Source organism: Oncorhynchus kisutch, linkage group LG8, assembly GCF_002021735.2.
Source record: "Oncorhynchus kisutch isolate 150728-3 linkage group LG8, Okis_V2, whole genome shotgun sequence".
Lineage (NCBI taxonomy): Eukaryota > Metazoa > Chordata > Actinopteri > Salmoniformes > Salmonidae > Oncorhynchus > Oncorhynchus kisutch.
In genome coordinates, this window is record NC_034181.2 from 17,977,199 (window position 1) to 17,993,268 (window position 16,070).

Genomic DNA, 16,070 nt, shown 5'->3' on the forward strand with positions numbered 1-16,070 from the left:
CGTGTGTGTGTCAGCGTTCATTTCGTACATAACTATGACAAACAACCTATTTTTCCTGACAACCTAATGACAATAACGAGTCGAGATGCCATGAAAAAAAAAACTGTGATAAATGAGTTTTCATTTTAGTTGACGAAAATGTGACGAGACTAGAATTCCACCTGAGACTAATACACATTCAATTTGCCATGAAGATCCTTTTCATCTGTTTTGTCCAATCATAAGCAAACATACCTTTGCAGACTATTTAATGCGATCCTCTCATTGGCAGAGTTAACGTCTTTCAGTTGCGTGATCTGATTGAGTTGGGCCTCCTTTTCCAGAGCCTTCGTAACGTTAAGCTCATCGTTTGAACCATCTTACGATGTATCTTTCGCAGCCAATCTGTTTCCCAGAGCCTTCGTTACTAACGTTGCTCTTGAAAGCCTTAGTACAACTACGAGTGATCTAGACAACTCGTAGAGCAGCCACAGTGCTTCGTCAGATGGATTTTGACCTTCCATGTAACTTTCTCCGCTAAACATAGAATCAAGATGTTTAGGCTATACGTATCTGTCTGACTGTGACTGCCGATAACTTCAGAACAAAGTTGACTAGTATTTGCGATTGTTACAAACAACTTTATAATAAAACAATACTTCGATTGAAAACTGAAATGACTGCATTAAAAGAAAAATAGGCCTATAAATGGGTCTATATATTTACATTGCCTTCAGAAACTATTCATACCCCTTGACGTTTTTAACAATTTGAAAATGAAATACAGATATATCTCAATTACATAATTCACACCCCTAAGTGAATACATTTTAGAATCACCTTTGGCAGCAATTACAACTGTGAGTCTTTCTGGGTATGTCTTTACACACCTGAATTTTACAATATTTGCACATTATTATTTTTAAAATTCTTCATGCTTTGTCAAATTGGTTATTGATCATTGCTAGACATAGATTTCCTTTTCATTTCGAAAAACATAATTCCACTTTGATATTATGGGCTATTGTGTGTAGGCCAATGACACTAAATCTAAATTGTATCAATTTTAAATTCAGGCTGTAACACAACTAAATCTGTAAAAAGTCAAGGGGTGTGAATACTTTCTGAACGCACTCTAAATCATGTTAAAATATTTAATGGGTGGCGCAGGCGCAGGTCTAGGGCACTGCATCGCAGCGCTAGCTGTGCCACCAGAGACGCTGGGTTCGCGCCCAGGCTCTGTCGCAGCCGGCCGCGACCGGGAGGTCCGTGGGGCGACGCACAATTGGCCTAGCATTGTCCGGGTTAGGGAGGGTTTGGATGGTAGGGATATCCTTGTCTCAACACGCACCAGAGACTCCTGTGGCGGGCCGGGCGCAGTGCGCACTAACCAAGGTCGCCAGGTGCACGGTGTTTCCTCCGACACTTTGGTGCGGCTGGCTTCCGGGTTGGATGCGTACTGTGTTAAGAAGCATTGTGGCTTGGTTGGGTTGTGTATCGGAGGACGCATGGCTTTCAACCTTCGTCTCTCCCGAGCCCGTACGGGAGTTGTAGCGATGAGACAAGATAGTAACTAATAATAAATGGATACCACAAAATTTAGGAGAAAAAAGGGGTAAAAAAAAAAAATCATATTGAGTTTTATTTTGCTACTAGGCTACTAGTCTGTCATTTTTGCCTCAATATGTTTAATGATGTGTGACAAGATGTGTGCAACGATGTGCCCAACCTGTGGTTTAATAAGCCGCCTCAATATTTGCAACCATACAGTAGTTGGAAATATCTTTCTAGGAGCTGATCCGTCATCAGTATTGTGTTATAATTCTAATCTTAAGGAAATATTTGAGTGGAGAAGGCTGATCCGAGAGCAGCGTTGCTTTTCTTCGGATCCTATCAGTATCGACACATAGTTTAACGATGCACTTAGCGAATGTTCTCTCTACGTGCATGTTCGGGAAACACTCTTAAAAAGTTGGCTGGTAAATAATGATGCAACTAGGTACGATCATCGCAATGCTTAAGTTACATCACAACTGGTACGATCATCGCAATGCTTAAGTTACATCACAACTGGTACGATCATCGCAATGCTTAAGTTACATCACAACTGGTACGATCATCGCAATGCTTAAGTTACATCACAACTGGTACGATCATCGTAATGCTTAAGTTACATCACAACTGGTACGATCATCGTAATGCTTAAGTTACATCACAACTGGTACGATCATTGTAATGCTTAAGTTACATCACAACTGGTACGATCATCGTAATGCTTAAGTTACATCACAACTGGTACGATCATCGTAATGCTTAAGTTACATCACAACTGGTACGATCATCGCAATGCTTAAGTTACATCACAACTGGTACGATCATCGTAATGCTTAAGTTACATCACAACTGGTACGATCATTATAATGCTTAAGTTACATCACAACTGGTACGATCATCGTAATGCTTAAGTTACATCACAACTGGTACGATCATCGTAATGCTTAAGTTACATCACAACTGGTACGATCATCGTAATGCTTAAGTTACATCACAACTGGTACGATCATTGTAATGCTTAAGTTACATCACAACTGGTACGATCATTGTAATGCTTAAGTTACATCACAACTGGTACGATCATCGTAATGCTTAAGTTACATCACAACTGGTACGATCATCGTAATGCTTAAGTTACATCACAACTGGTACGATCATCGTAATGCTTAAGTTACATCACAACTGGTACGATCATCGTAATGCTTAAGTTACATCACAACTGGTACGATCATTGTAATGCTTAAGTTACATCACAACTGGTACGATCATCGTAATGCTTAAGTTACATCACAACTGGTATGATCATCGTAATGCTTAAGTTACATCACAACTGGTACGATCATCGTAATGCTTAAGTTACATCACAACTGGTACGATCATCGTAATGCTTAAGTTACATCACAACTGGTACGATCATCGCAATGCTTAAGTTACATCACAACTGGTACGATCATCGCAATGCTTAAGTTACATCACAACTGGTACGATCATCGTAATGCTTAAGTTACATCACAACTGGTACGATCATCGTAATGCTTAAGTTACATCACAACTGGTACGATCATCGTAATGCTTAAGTTACATCACAACTGGTACGATCATCGTAATGCTTAAGTTACATCACAACTGGTACGATCATCGCAATGCTTAAGTTACATCACAACTGGTACGATCATCGCAATGCTTAAGTTACATCACAACTGGTACGATCATCGCAATGCTTAAGTTACATCACAACTGGTACGATCATCGTAATGCTTAAGTTACATTGCAACTGGTACGATCATCGTAATGCTTAAGTTACATCGCAACTGGTACGATCATCGTAATGCTTAAGTTACATCACAACTGGTACGATCATCGCAATGCTTAAGTTACATCACAACTGGTACGATCATCGTAATGCTTAAGTTACATTGCAACTGGGAAACGAGGCCCTGATCTGCCCGGCTCTCCCACACAGCTCAGGCTCTTTTGAACTGATGTGCAGCCCACTTCAACTGGAGCTAACCTAAGATAGCTTTGATCACATCCCATGTGTAGTTATTCATCTCACATTTCCCAAATGCGAGTGCAGTTGTTTTTTGTAATGATACTTGCTGAATATTAGGAGTACAGTAATATTACTGGCATTGTTGGAAAGCTCAGATTCTCCCCTTTTAAATGGAATCAATGTTATTTACCCTCATCTCAAGGCTATGACGGGGAGAAAAGAGCATATGCCTAAATTGTTTAACCTGCAGCCAAGGATTTGTGGCCTATACGGTACAATAGCAGTGTGCCAGCTATATGAGGTGATGGTAAGACTAGTTGAACAAGGCTATCTTAGTGTGCACATCATGGAAGGTAAATAAGAATTATTTCATGGAGAAAAAATGCACTTATAAATATATGACAAAATTACTGACTAAAACTAGATTAAAATGAGTCGACAACTAAAACTAAGTAGGATGAAATGACAAAATGTGACAAAGACTAAAACGTATTTTAGTCATAAAGACTAAAACTAAATCTAAAATATCTGCCAAAATTAACACTGCTGTGTGTGTGTGTGTGTGTGCGCGCGTGTGTACGACTGTGTGTTTGTGTGTGTGTGTGTGTACAACTTGTCTATGTGTTTATAAAATCAATCAAACAGAGACATAAAACACAGATTTATACATTTGAGGTGTGTGTGTGTGTGTGTGTGTGTGTGTGTGTGTGTGTGTGTGTGTGTGTGTGTGTGTGTGTGTGTGTGTGTGTGTGCGCATGAGCTCACAATGCCATTCATAGAGGGTGATTCTCCACTCTGAGGCATCCAATCTCTTCAGAAAATTGACCAGGGCAGGTATTTGTGGATTGGGGTCACAAGAGTGGGGGAGAGAGGGAGGAAATAGAGAGGGAGAGGGAGGAAATAGAGAGAGAAAGAGAGCGAGAGAGGGAGACAGAGAGATGGGTGAGGGGGAGAGGGGGGTCAGGTGATGAGCAGGGGGTGCAGGGTTAGGTGTTGATGAGAAATATGGAAGTTGAAAAATGATAAAGTCCTGTGGAGCATTTCCCCCAGCAGCCATCCATACCTGATTATAAAAACAAAAAGGGCACAGGGTAAACGGACCGTGGTGTGTGTGCGTGTCCTACCTGTCTAGGGCAGTGCTGGTTGCCATACTTCTAGCGAAGCCCTTTAGCCCCAGCTGTCTGAAGTAGGGGATGCAGGAGAGGTTGGCAGCCATGACAGCCAAGGAGTCTGATGGGTTCACAAAGAAACCATTCTCACCCAGGATCATATACCGGTCCTGCAAATACACACACCAATACATACCCTCTTCAACCAGACAACAATCCATGGAGAACTAACCAATACATCATTGATAAAAACATAATGTTAAAGATGAATATCGTTGTTACTCCCGTCCCTACCAGTTGATAAACTGTTGTTTTAATTGCATCTGTCACAATCAAATCAAATGTACGGGACACCTACTTCCTAAGATGCATCATTGTGAGCACCGGGGGAGGGCTCCAATAGGACGCAATACAGTAACATAATTCTCCTGATGCTAGGCTAGGTAATTGAGTTAGGCTTATGTGCGTGAGCATGGCACTGCTAGAAATTACTATGTGAAAATGTTGTGGAAAAAATGTGACGTTTGTTTTGTCACAGATATTAGCTGGTTCCATTGCTTAACATCCTGTTATTGACCAGCATATAAATACAGACAAAAACATGGCAATTCCAAGTTCCCAAGTTCCCCTGTGTCCACATAGGTCCAGTGCTTGATTTGGCTTGCTGTCATGGAACCAAAGGAATAGTCCCAAAAGTATAAAACCTGCCCATTTTAGCAGATTCAAACATGGTCCTCAAACATGCTCATCAGCTCTCCAGAATGTGTATTCTAGTACTTTGCATTATTACATCCACTGTTTCTCTCCTCCTCTCAGTTTCAGCTGTCTCACCCCGTCTGCATCGAGCGCAGCTCCGAAACCAAAGTCTCCACCCTTCATGGCATCGACCAATGGGGCTGCATATGTGAGGCTGGGCTCTGGAGGCCGGCCCCCAAAGTCCTCCAGGGGGACACAGTTGACGGCAGCATTGGCAGGAGCACCCAGCTCATCACACAGGATACGCCGCACATACGGACCCATCACTGACAATAGAATAGAAAATAATAAAACAGAATAGAACACCATGAACATACCACAGCAGTGAGCACAGCAGTGAGCGCAATACTGTTACCAATCTGGTCTTTGCGAGTGTTATCTTACCTCCATTCATGGCGTCTACGCGTATCTTCAGCTGTTCAGGTCCTGTCAGAAGGGTCTTGATGGCGCTGAAGTCAAAGATGGTTCTCAGCAGGTTGAGGTACACCTCCACTGAGTCCACTATCTCAACTACCAACACACAGGACAGGAGAGGAGTCTTGTGTGTATCTGCATGTGTATATCCACCCAATAGTACATATGCTACTTTGCATGCAAGAACAGAGTGTATGTGTGGTGTTTGGCACGTGTGAGAGTAGCATGGCGCGTGTGTGCGCTCTGTGTGTGTGTACAGTACCTCTGAAGGGTTTGAACTTGTTCTCCAGGTCAAAGTCGTGGCGTCCCAGTCTGGCCAGGTCTATGTGGAGGTCAGGACAGATGGTGTACTCCTCCAGGGTCCTGCTCACCTGGGCAATCTTCTCCATCACTGTGTCCGGAGACGGGCCTTTCGGGGGGAGAGGACACAGTTACCATGGAAACCATTGTTTTCAAATGAAGTGGCCTATTCTTGGGCAATTGTTGTTGTTATACCTGTTTAACAAGAGTGATAGAAGCCTATGGTGTGCGTTAGAAATAAGGCACCACCATTGAGTATTCATAAGAAGTTAAATAACATTTTTCTCTATATTGAGAAGTCATATTACTGAGAAGTCATATTATATATACTATACATACAAAAGTATGTGGACAGGACACCGCTTCAAATGACTAGATTCAGCTATGTCAACCACACCCGTTGCTGACAGGCGTATAAAATTGAGCACACCGCCATGCAATCTCCATAGACAAACATTGGCCTTACTGAATTGCTCTGTGACTTTCAACGTTGCACCGTCATTGGATGTCACCTTTCCAACTTGTCAGTTCTAGAGCTTCCCCGGTCAACTGTAAGTGCTGTTATTGTGGACTGAAAACGTCTAGGAGCAACAACGGCTCAGCCGCAAAGTGGTAGGCCACACGAGCTCACAGAACGGGACCACTGACTGCTGAAGTGCGTAGAACGTAAAAAATCTTTGTCCTCGTTGCATCACTCACTACCGAGTTCCAAACTGCTTCTGGAAGCAACGTCAGCACAATAACTGTTCGTCAGGAGCACAAGCCTAAGATCATCCTGCGCAATAGGAAGCGTCAGCTGGAGTGGTGGAAAGCTCGCTGCCACTGGACTCTATAGCAGTGGAAACGTGTTCTCTAGAGTGATGAATCATGCTTCACCATCTGGCAATCCACTGGACGAATCTGGGTTTGGCGGATGCCAGGAGAACGCTACCTGCCCCAATGCATTGTGCCAACTGTAAAGTTTGGTGGAAGAGGAATAATGGTCTGTTTTTCATGGTTCTGGCCTGTTAGTTCCAGTGAAGGGAAATTTTACCGCTAAAGCATACAATTACATTCTAGATGATTCTGTGCTTCCAACTTTGTGGCAACAATTTGGGGAAGGCCCTTTCCTGTTTCAGCATGACAATGCCCCCATGCACAAAGCGAGGTCCATAACGAAATGGTTTGTCGCGACCGGTGTGGAAGATCTTCACTGGGCTGCACAGAGCCCTGACCTCAACCCCATCGAACACCTTTGGGATGAATTGGAATGCTGACTGCGAGCCAGGCCTAATCGCCCAACATCAGTGCCCGACCTCACTAATGCTCTTGAGGCTGAATGGAAGCAAGTCCCTGCAGCAATGTTCCAACATCTAGTGAAAAGCCTTCCCAGAAGAGTGGTGGATGTTATAGCAGCAAAGGGGGGACCAACTCCATATTAATGCAGTGTATTAGCAATATAGTGTGTTAGCAATGCATAATATGCTATATGTGAGATTGTAAGAAGCTACTGGGATCATGACGAAGCAACTGGGGTCATGTAGACATTCATAAAGAAGACATTGTGTAGAGTCCTTTTGAGAGCCACAGTCACAGATTCACAGTCACAGAGCCACGGTCACAGAGCCATAGTCACAGAATCACAGTCACAGAGCCACGGTCACAGATATACAGTCACAGAGCCACAGTCACAGGGCCACAGAGCCATAGTCACAGTCACAGAGTTACAGTCACAGAGCCACAGTCACAGGGCCACAGAGATAACTGGTGTGAGATGAGGAGAGCAACACCACTTTGATCTATGTATATGACTGGAAGATGACTGAGATTTGAAGCATTTCACTGAAAGTTCTACAGCTGTTGTATTCTGCGCATGTGACAAATACACTTTGATTCCACAGCAAAGCCCTGGGGACTTGGAAGGAAGGCCGGTCCATGATGGCACTCCGAGAATATGAGAGTCTTCTTTTTTTAAAGAAAACATGGATAGCGGCTGGGGCTATGAAAGGACTATGGTGCCAACTCCCTCACCTCAGTTAATAAACCACCAATCTTGTATTTGTATAGCACCTTTAACAAATGCATATATCTCAAAGTGCTCAATTACAACCTAAAGCCAACAAGAGCAAGCAGAAGAATCTGGGGCAAGAACATTACTTAGGTAGGAAGACATCCATCAATCCTTTAACTTACTGACAGCTGGCAGATTGACAGCAATCAGTCAAATTATCGCCTCACCTCCATTGGCCACGTTGAATTTCACCCCAAAGTCTCCCCCGGGGCCTCCTGGGTTGTGACTGGCTGTCAGAATGATTCCACCAATGGCCTTGATCTTCCTGATGATGCAGGACACAGCAGGGGTGGACAGGAGGCCGTTGTGGCCAATCACCAGACGGCCAATCTGACAGACACACAGACAGAGAGAGAGTTGAAGGAACTTCAGCTGAATGAATCTCATTCTGGGACCTATCTTCATATAGAGGTGATTACTTTACGTGAACATGTAGGGATATAGTACATACAGTAATTGTACAATGCATTATTATTCAACACTAAAGCATGTACAAAAAATTGCAACTCAGTAATAAAAAGGCCTATTATTGTAGACTAGCTCAGTGTAGCTTCAGCCTACAGAATGATTTCATTCACATTTCTTTATTGTAACGAGCTTCATCTCTTTTGTCAAGTGTTATTTTTTAGAACTGGTCACATGGCTCCTGTCATGATGCTCATGGCGTCATCTTTCCAGAAGCGTCCAGAAGTTGGCACCGATGAAGGGAAGGATGCAGACGTATTACCACCCTCAGACTAGGTTACATTCCAGACGGTCATCTTCGGCGTCTACATCCATTTACTGAAGCAAAGTCTCACATGTTTTGGCCCTAGGCTAGTGTGTCAACTACTCTAAATAAAAGTGTCCTCATTCACGGGGAATTCATTTTTATGACGTTGGAGCAATCTCCTCACTTCTTGATTCAGAGAGATTGAGAGAGCTATATTTATGTTGATTTATTTTCCCTTTTGTACATTAACTATTTGCACATCATTACAACACTGTATATATACATAATATGACATTTGAAATGTCTTTATTCTTCTGGAACTTCTGTGAGTGTAATATTTACTGTACATTTTTATTGTTTATTTCACTTTTGTTTATCATCTATTTCACTTGCTTTGGCAATGTTAACATACGTTTCCCATACCAATAAAGCCCTTGAGAGATAGAGAGAGAGAGAGAGAGAGAGAGAGAGAGAGAGAGAGAGAGATAGAGAGAGAGAGAGAGAGAGAGAGAGAGAGAGAGAGAGAGAGAGAGAGAGAGAGAGAGAGAGAGAGAGAGAGAGAGAGAGAAAAGAGAGAATACCCCATAACAACAAAGTGAAAAAATGTATATAAATGTTTGTAAATTGATTGAAAATGAAATACAGAAACATGTCATTTACATAAGTATTTACTCACACCCCTGAGTCAATACTTTGTAGAAGCACATTTGGCAGACACCGCTTTGGATCAATAGGGCCCTTTGCACTTTACATCTGCCATGCCCTGTCAGCAACCCTGTTATAGGCCTATCATCATTCCATACTCTGCCCCCAGCATTTCACAAATATTTGTTCAAGGTCTTCCCAGCGCTTATATCCTGAGTTTGGCTTGTGGCCACTAAACTGACTGGGTATCCCCCAAGCCTTGAGAGGCGTGGGCAGGAAAGGAGTGGACGAGGGATGGAACAGCCGATAAGGCAGGCAGGAGACATTTGGCTGGGCCAGCAAAAAAACAGACCCATCTCAAAACAAATACATTCCCCTCAGATTTTCCTTTGGCACTTCACCAAGCTTGATATCGCACAGATCTGAGAACACTGTCCTTTCCAAGCACTCTGCGGAATTGGGTAACGGCCTAACGGGTAATGGCCAGTCAAGCAGACATGCGCAAACACACACGCTGACAATGGGATAGGCTTTAGGACCTACAGTGCCTTCAGAAAGTATTCACACCCCTTGACTTATTCCACATTTGTTGTGTTACAGCCTGAATTCAAAAAGGATTACATTGCAAAAAAATTCACCAGTCTACAAATTTAGCAAATGTATTTAAAATTAAATACATAAATGTCTATTTTACATTAAGTATTCACTGTGACTGTGACTATGGCTCTGTGACTGTGAATCTGTGACTGTGGCTCTGTGACTGTAACTCTGTGACTATGGCTCTGTGACCCTGTGACTCTGTGACTGTGAATCTGTGACTGTGGCTCTCAAAAGGACTCTACACATTGTCCTCTTTATCAATGTGTACATGACCCCCTGAGTCAATACGTTGTAGAAGCACCTTTGGCAGTGATTACAGCTGTGAGATGTCCTGGGTAAGTCTCTAAGAACTTTCCACACCCGGATTGTGCAACATTTACCCATTATTCTTTTAGCATTTTTCAAGCTCTGGCAAATTAGTTGTTTATAATTTGTCGACAACGATTATCAGGTCTTGCCATATATTTTTAAGTTGATTTAGATCAAAACTGTGACTTAGCCACTCAGGAACATTCTCTGTCTTCTTGGTAAGCAACTCCAGTATAGATTTGGCTTTTCCACATTTTTTGCAGTTTAACTTCAGTGCCTTGTTGCAAACAGGATGCATGTTTTGGAATATTTTATTATGTACAGGCTTCCTTATTTTCACTCTGTCAATTAGGTTAGTATTGTTGAGTAACTACAATGTAGTTGAACCATCCTCCTATCACAGCCATTAAACTCTGCAACTGTTTTATAGTCACCCGTGGCCTCATGGTGAAATCCCTGAGCTGTTTCCTTCCTCTCCGGCAACTGAGTTAGGAAGGACGTCTGTATCTTTGTAGTGACTAAGTGTAATTAATAACTTCATTATTCTCAGAGGGATATTCAATGTCTGCTTTTTAATTATTTATTTTTTACCCATCTACCAACAGGTGCCCTTCTTTGCAAGGCACTGGAAACCTCCCTGGTCTTTGTGTTTGAATCTGTGCTTGAAATTCACTGCTCAACTGAGGGACCTTACAAATAATTCTTTGTGTGGGGTACAGATGAGGTGGTCATAAAAAAATCATGTTAAACCATATTATTGCACACAGAGTGAGTCCATGCAACTTGTTATGTAACTTGTTAAGCACATTTTTACTCCTGAACTTATTTATGTTTGTCATAAGAAAACATTTCAGCTTTTCATGTTGAATTAATTTGCAAACATATTGTGTGTAAACCAGTGACACAACATCTCAATTTAATCTATTATAAATTCAGGCTGTAACACAACAAAATGTGGAAAAGTTCAAGGGGTGTGAATACTTTCTGAAGGCACTCTAAATCACATTGAAATCATATTGCGATTATTATTATTATCTGACCATGCTGGTCATCTATGAACATTTGAACATCTTGGCCATGTTCTGTTATAATCTCCACCCGGCACAGCCAGCACAGGACTGGCCACCCCTCATAGCCTGGTTCCTCTCTAGGTTTATTCCTAGGTTCCTGCCTTTCTAGGGAGTGTTTCCTAACCACCGTGCTTCTACATCTGCATTAATTGCTGTTTGGATTTTAGGCTGGGTTTCTGTATAGCACTTTGTGACATTGGCTGATGTAAAAATGACTTACTTAAGGCAAAAATTAAAGGCGGATGCTTGGGTAGGCGTATAACGCAAACATCTAGCAACCCAAAGTTTAGATGTTCAAATCTCATCACGGACAATTTGAGCTAATTAGCAACTACTTTGCTAGCTAACCCTTCCCCTAACCCTAACCTTAAAACCTTTTAGCTAACCTTTCCCATAACCGTAACCTAACTTCTAAGCTTAACCTCAACTCTAACCCCTAGAGATAGCTAATGATAGCATCAGTCACCTAGCCACCTAGCTAACAATAGCCACAACAAATTGGAATTCGTAACATATTATACGTTTTTTGCAAATTCGTAACCTATTGTATGAATTGCAATTCATAACATATCATACGAATTGTAATTTGTAACATTTGATACGAATATGATGATGGATTAATACATAAAATACGAAACGTAACATATCATACGAATTGGAATGTCTCAGATTTACATAGAGTATAGTACGAAATGCTCTTCCGACTACATTTATATTTATTCTGTTGTTGGAGTACACTCAGACCATTCCAACACAGAAAATATGATTTTTAACATAGTTAATTACCATTTTTTTGGAAGGAAAACTATTTCACTCATATTGTAATTAATTATAGGTCATATTTCATAGAAGTCTGGAAACACTGGACAGTTACTTTAAAACCAGGGATTTTTGTTCTCTAAACGAAACTACCCCTCCAGCCGTCTGGCCGTGTTGGTGGGTAACCTTCATTAATTGAGACAAGTACTGTATGTAGCCCTATGTCATGTGGCAAATTTTCCTCATTAGAGAGCCTTATCTTTTGCCTTGTGTACCCCCCCCCCCCCATATTCATGTGTGTTGTCCAAATAATGTGCTAGCAGGTGTCACGCCTTGGTCATAGTATTTTGTGTTTTCGTTATATGTTTGGTCAGGCCAGGGTGTGACATGGGTTTATATGTTGTGGTTCGTATTGGGGTTTTTGTATTATTGGGATTACGGCTGAGTAGGGGTGTTGCATAGGTTTGGCTGCCTGAGGCGTTTCTCAATCAGAGTCAGGTGATTCTCGTTGTCTCTGATTGGGAACCGTATTTAGGTAGCCTGGGTTTCGCTTTGTATTTCGTGGGTGACTGTTCCTGTCTCTGTGTAGTGTTCACCAGATAGGCTGTATTAGGTTTCACGTTCCGTTTGTTGTTTTGTATTTTTGTAAAGTTATTTCATGTATCGTCATTTTCTTCATTAAAGACATGAGTAACCACCACGCTGCATTTCGGTCCGACTCTCCTTCAACAAACGAAGAACGCCGTTACAGAATCACCCACCACACACGGACCGAGTGGCGTGGTAACAGGCAGCAGGAGCAGCGAAGGGAGGACGTTATGGATAGCAGAGGCTTGGAGTATACGACGTGGGAAGAAATAGACAGGTGGGCGGCCGACCCAGAGAGAGTGCCTGAGCCCGCCTGGGATTCGCTGGAACAGTGCGAAGAGGGCTATAGACGAATGGAGTCGAAAAGAAAGACACGGCGGCGCGGAGTGAAAACCGAAAAGCAGCCCCAAAAATGTATTGGGGGGGGGGCTCAGAGGGAGAGTGGCTGAGTCAGGAGATAGACCTGAGCCAACTCTCCTTGTTTATCGTGAGGAGCCAAGGAGGAGACCAGAACCAGAGCCGGTGTTAGAGGTGAGCGAAGCAGAGACTGTTAATGGGGAAAGTGGAGTGGAGAGTAATGAGGGAGTTGCTAGCTTGGTGTTATAGATACCATATTCGTCCGACGGATCGTGTCGGGGATTTGATGGCACCTGAGTTAGCGCTCCATACTCGTCCTGAGGTGCGTGTTAGTCGGCTGGTAAAGTTGGTGCCAGCCTCACGCACCAGGTCTCCTGTGCACATCCCTAGCCTTGCACGTCCTGTGCCAACACTACTCTCAAGATCTCCAGTACGCCTTCACGGTCTAGCCCATCCTGTGCCACCTCCACACTCCAGTCCTCCGGTGGCAGCTCCCCGCACCAGGCTTCCTGTGCGTGTCCTCGCTCCAGTATCACCAGTGCCAGCACCACGCATCAGGCCTACAGTGCGCCTCGCCTCTCCTGTGCTGCCGGAGCCTCCCGCCTGTTTAGCGCTTTCGGAGCCTCCCGCCTGTTCAGCGCAGCCAGAGCTTGTCTCCTCTCCTGCGCTGCCGGAGTCTCCCGCCTGTTCAGCGCAGCCAGCGTTTTCCTCCTCTCCTGTGCTGTCGGAGTCTCCCGCCTGTTCAGCGCTATCAGAGCCTTCCTCCTCTACAGCGCTGCCGGAGCCTCCTGCCTGTTCGGAGCAGCCTGTGCTGTCAGTCTGCAAGGAGCTGTCAGTCTGCAAGGAGCTGCCAGTCTGCAAGGAGCTGCCAGTCTGCAAGGAGCTGCTAGTCTGCAAGGAGCTGCCAGCCTGCATGGAGCAATCAGAGCTGTCAGCCTGCATGGAGCAGTCAGAGCTGTCAGTCTGCATGAAGCAGCCTGAGCTGCCAGTCTGCAGGGAGCTGTCAGTATGTATGAAGCAGCCAGAGCTGTCAGTCTGCAAAGAGCTGCCAGTCTGCAAGGAGCTGTCAGTCTGCATGGAGCAGTCAGAGCTGTCAGTCTGCAAGGAGCTGTCAGCCTGCATGGAGCAGTCAGAGCTGTCAGTCTGCAAGGAGCGGTCAGTATGCAAGGAGCTGTCAGTCTGCAAGGAGCTGCCAGTCTGCAGGGTGCTGTCAGCCTGCATGGAGCAGTCAGAGCTGTCAGTCTGCATGAAGCAGCCAGAGCTGCCAGTCTGCAAAGAGCTGCCAGTCTGCAAGGAGCTGTCAGCCTGCATGGAGCAGTCAGAGCTGTCAGTCTGCATAGAGCAGCTAGATCCACCAGTCAGCCATGATCTTCTAGATCTGCCAGTCAACCAGATTCTTCCAGATCAGCCTGTCAACCAGAATCTTCCAGATCTGCTAGTCAACCAGAATCTTCCAGATCCGCCAGCCAGGATCTACCGGAGCCTACTACCTACCTGAGCTTCATCTCAGTACTGGGCTTCCTCTCTGTACTGGGCTTCCTCTCAGTACTGGGCTTCCTCTCAGTACTGGGCTTCCCCTCAGTTCCGGGCTGCCCCTCAGTTCCGGGCTGCCCCTCAGTCCCGGGCTGCCCCTCAGTTCCGGGCTGCCCCTCAGTCCCGAGCTGCCCCTCAGTCCCGAGCTGCCCCTCAGTCCCGAGCTGCCTCAGTCCCGAGCTGCCCCTCAGTCCCGAGCTGTCCCTCAGTCCCGAGATGCCCCTCAGTCACGAGCTGCTCCTCAGTTCTGTGGGGTTCTGGGTGAGGACTATTAGGCCATGGTCGGCGGCGAGGGTGGATTATCCCAGGACGCGAAGGGGAGGAACTATGACATTTATGGAGTGGGGTCCACGTCCCGAGCCGGAGCCGCCACCATGGACAGACGCCCACCCGGACCCTCCCTATGGTTTTGAGGTGCGTCCGGGAGTCCGCACCTTGGGGGGGGGGGGGGGGTTCTGTCACGCCTTGGTCATAGTATTTTGTGTTTTCGTTATATGTTTGGTCAGGCCAGGGTGTGACATGGGTTTATATGTTGTGGTTCGTATTGGGGTTTTTGTATTATTGGGATTACGGCTGAGTAGGGGTGTTGCATAGGTTTGGCTGCCTGAGGCGTTTCTCAATCAGAGTCAGGTGATTCTCGTTGTCTCTGATTGGGAACCGTATTTAGGTAGCCTGGGTTTCGCTTTGTATTTCGTGGGTGAATGTTCCTGTCTCTGTGTAGTGTTCACCAGATAGGCTGTATTAGGTTTCACGTTCCGTTTGTTGTTTTGTATTTTTGTAAAGTTATTTCATGTATCGTCATTTTCTTCATTAAAGACATGAGTAACCACCATGCTGCATTTCGGTCCGACTCTCCTTCAACAAACGAAGAACGCCGTTACAGCAGGGAATATGTTTTAACTGATAGAATCCTTTAACTTTGTGCTACTTTCCACAGGGCCTACACACAACCAAGGCCATACTGTTGATCTGGTGCTGTCCTATGGTCTGAATATTGACGACTTGGAAACTATTGATGTGTGTGTCTCTGACCATCTCAGTATTGTTTTTTTAAAGCTTTTTAAAATTATTTCTGACAAAGTCTCACTTTAAATATTCTGCCAGAGTCTCACTTTAAATATTCTGCCAGAGTCTCACTTTAAATAATCTGCCAGAGTCTCATCATCTGCCAGTCTCACTTTAAATAATCTGCCAGAGTCTCATCATCTGCCAGTCTCACTTTAAATAATCTTCCAGAGTCTCACCTTAAATAATATGCCAGAGTCTCACTTTAAATAATCTGCCAGAGTCTCACTTTAAATAATCTGCCAGAGTCTCATCATCTGCCAGTCTCACTTTAAAT

At 44.2% G+C, this 16,070-nt stretch overlaps 1 protein-coding gene across 1 annotated transcript in view; it reads right to left on the reverse strand.

The window, feature by feature from the left end:
• Positions 1-16,070, reverse strand: part of LOC109894935 (phosphoglucomutase-like protein 5) — a 60,700-nt gene that overhangs the window by 32,592 nt on the left and 12,038 nt on the right. The window contains exons 2-6 of the mRNA XM_031829747.1: positions 8,323-8,485; positions 6,068-6,214; positions 5,776-5,901; positions 5,467-5,657; positions 4,651-4,805 (exon numbers count right to left, since the gene is read on the reverse strand). Of these exons, the coding sequence (XP_031685607.1) occupies positions 4,651-4,805; positions 5,467-5,657; positions 5,776-5,901; positions 6,068-6,214; positions 8,323-8,485 (782 nt within the window). The remainder of the gene's footprint in view (positions 1-4,650; positions 4,806-5,466; positions 5,658-5,775; positions 5,902-6,067; positions 6,215-8,322; positions 8,486-16,070) is intronic.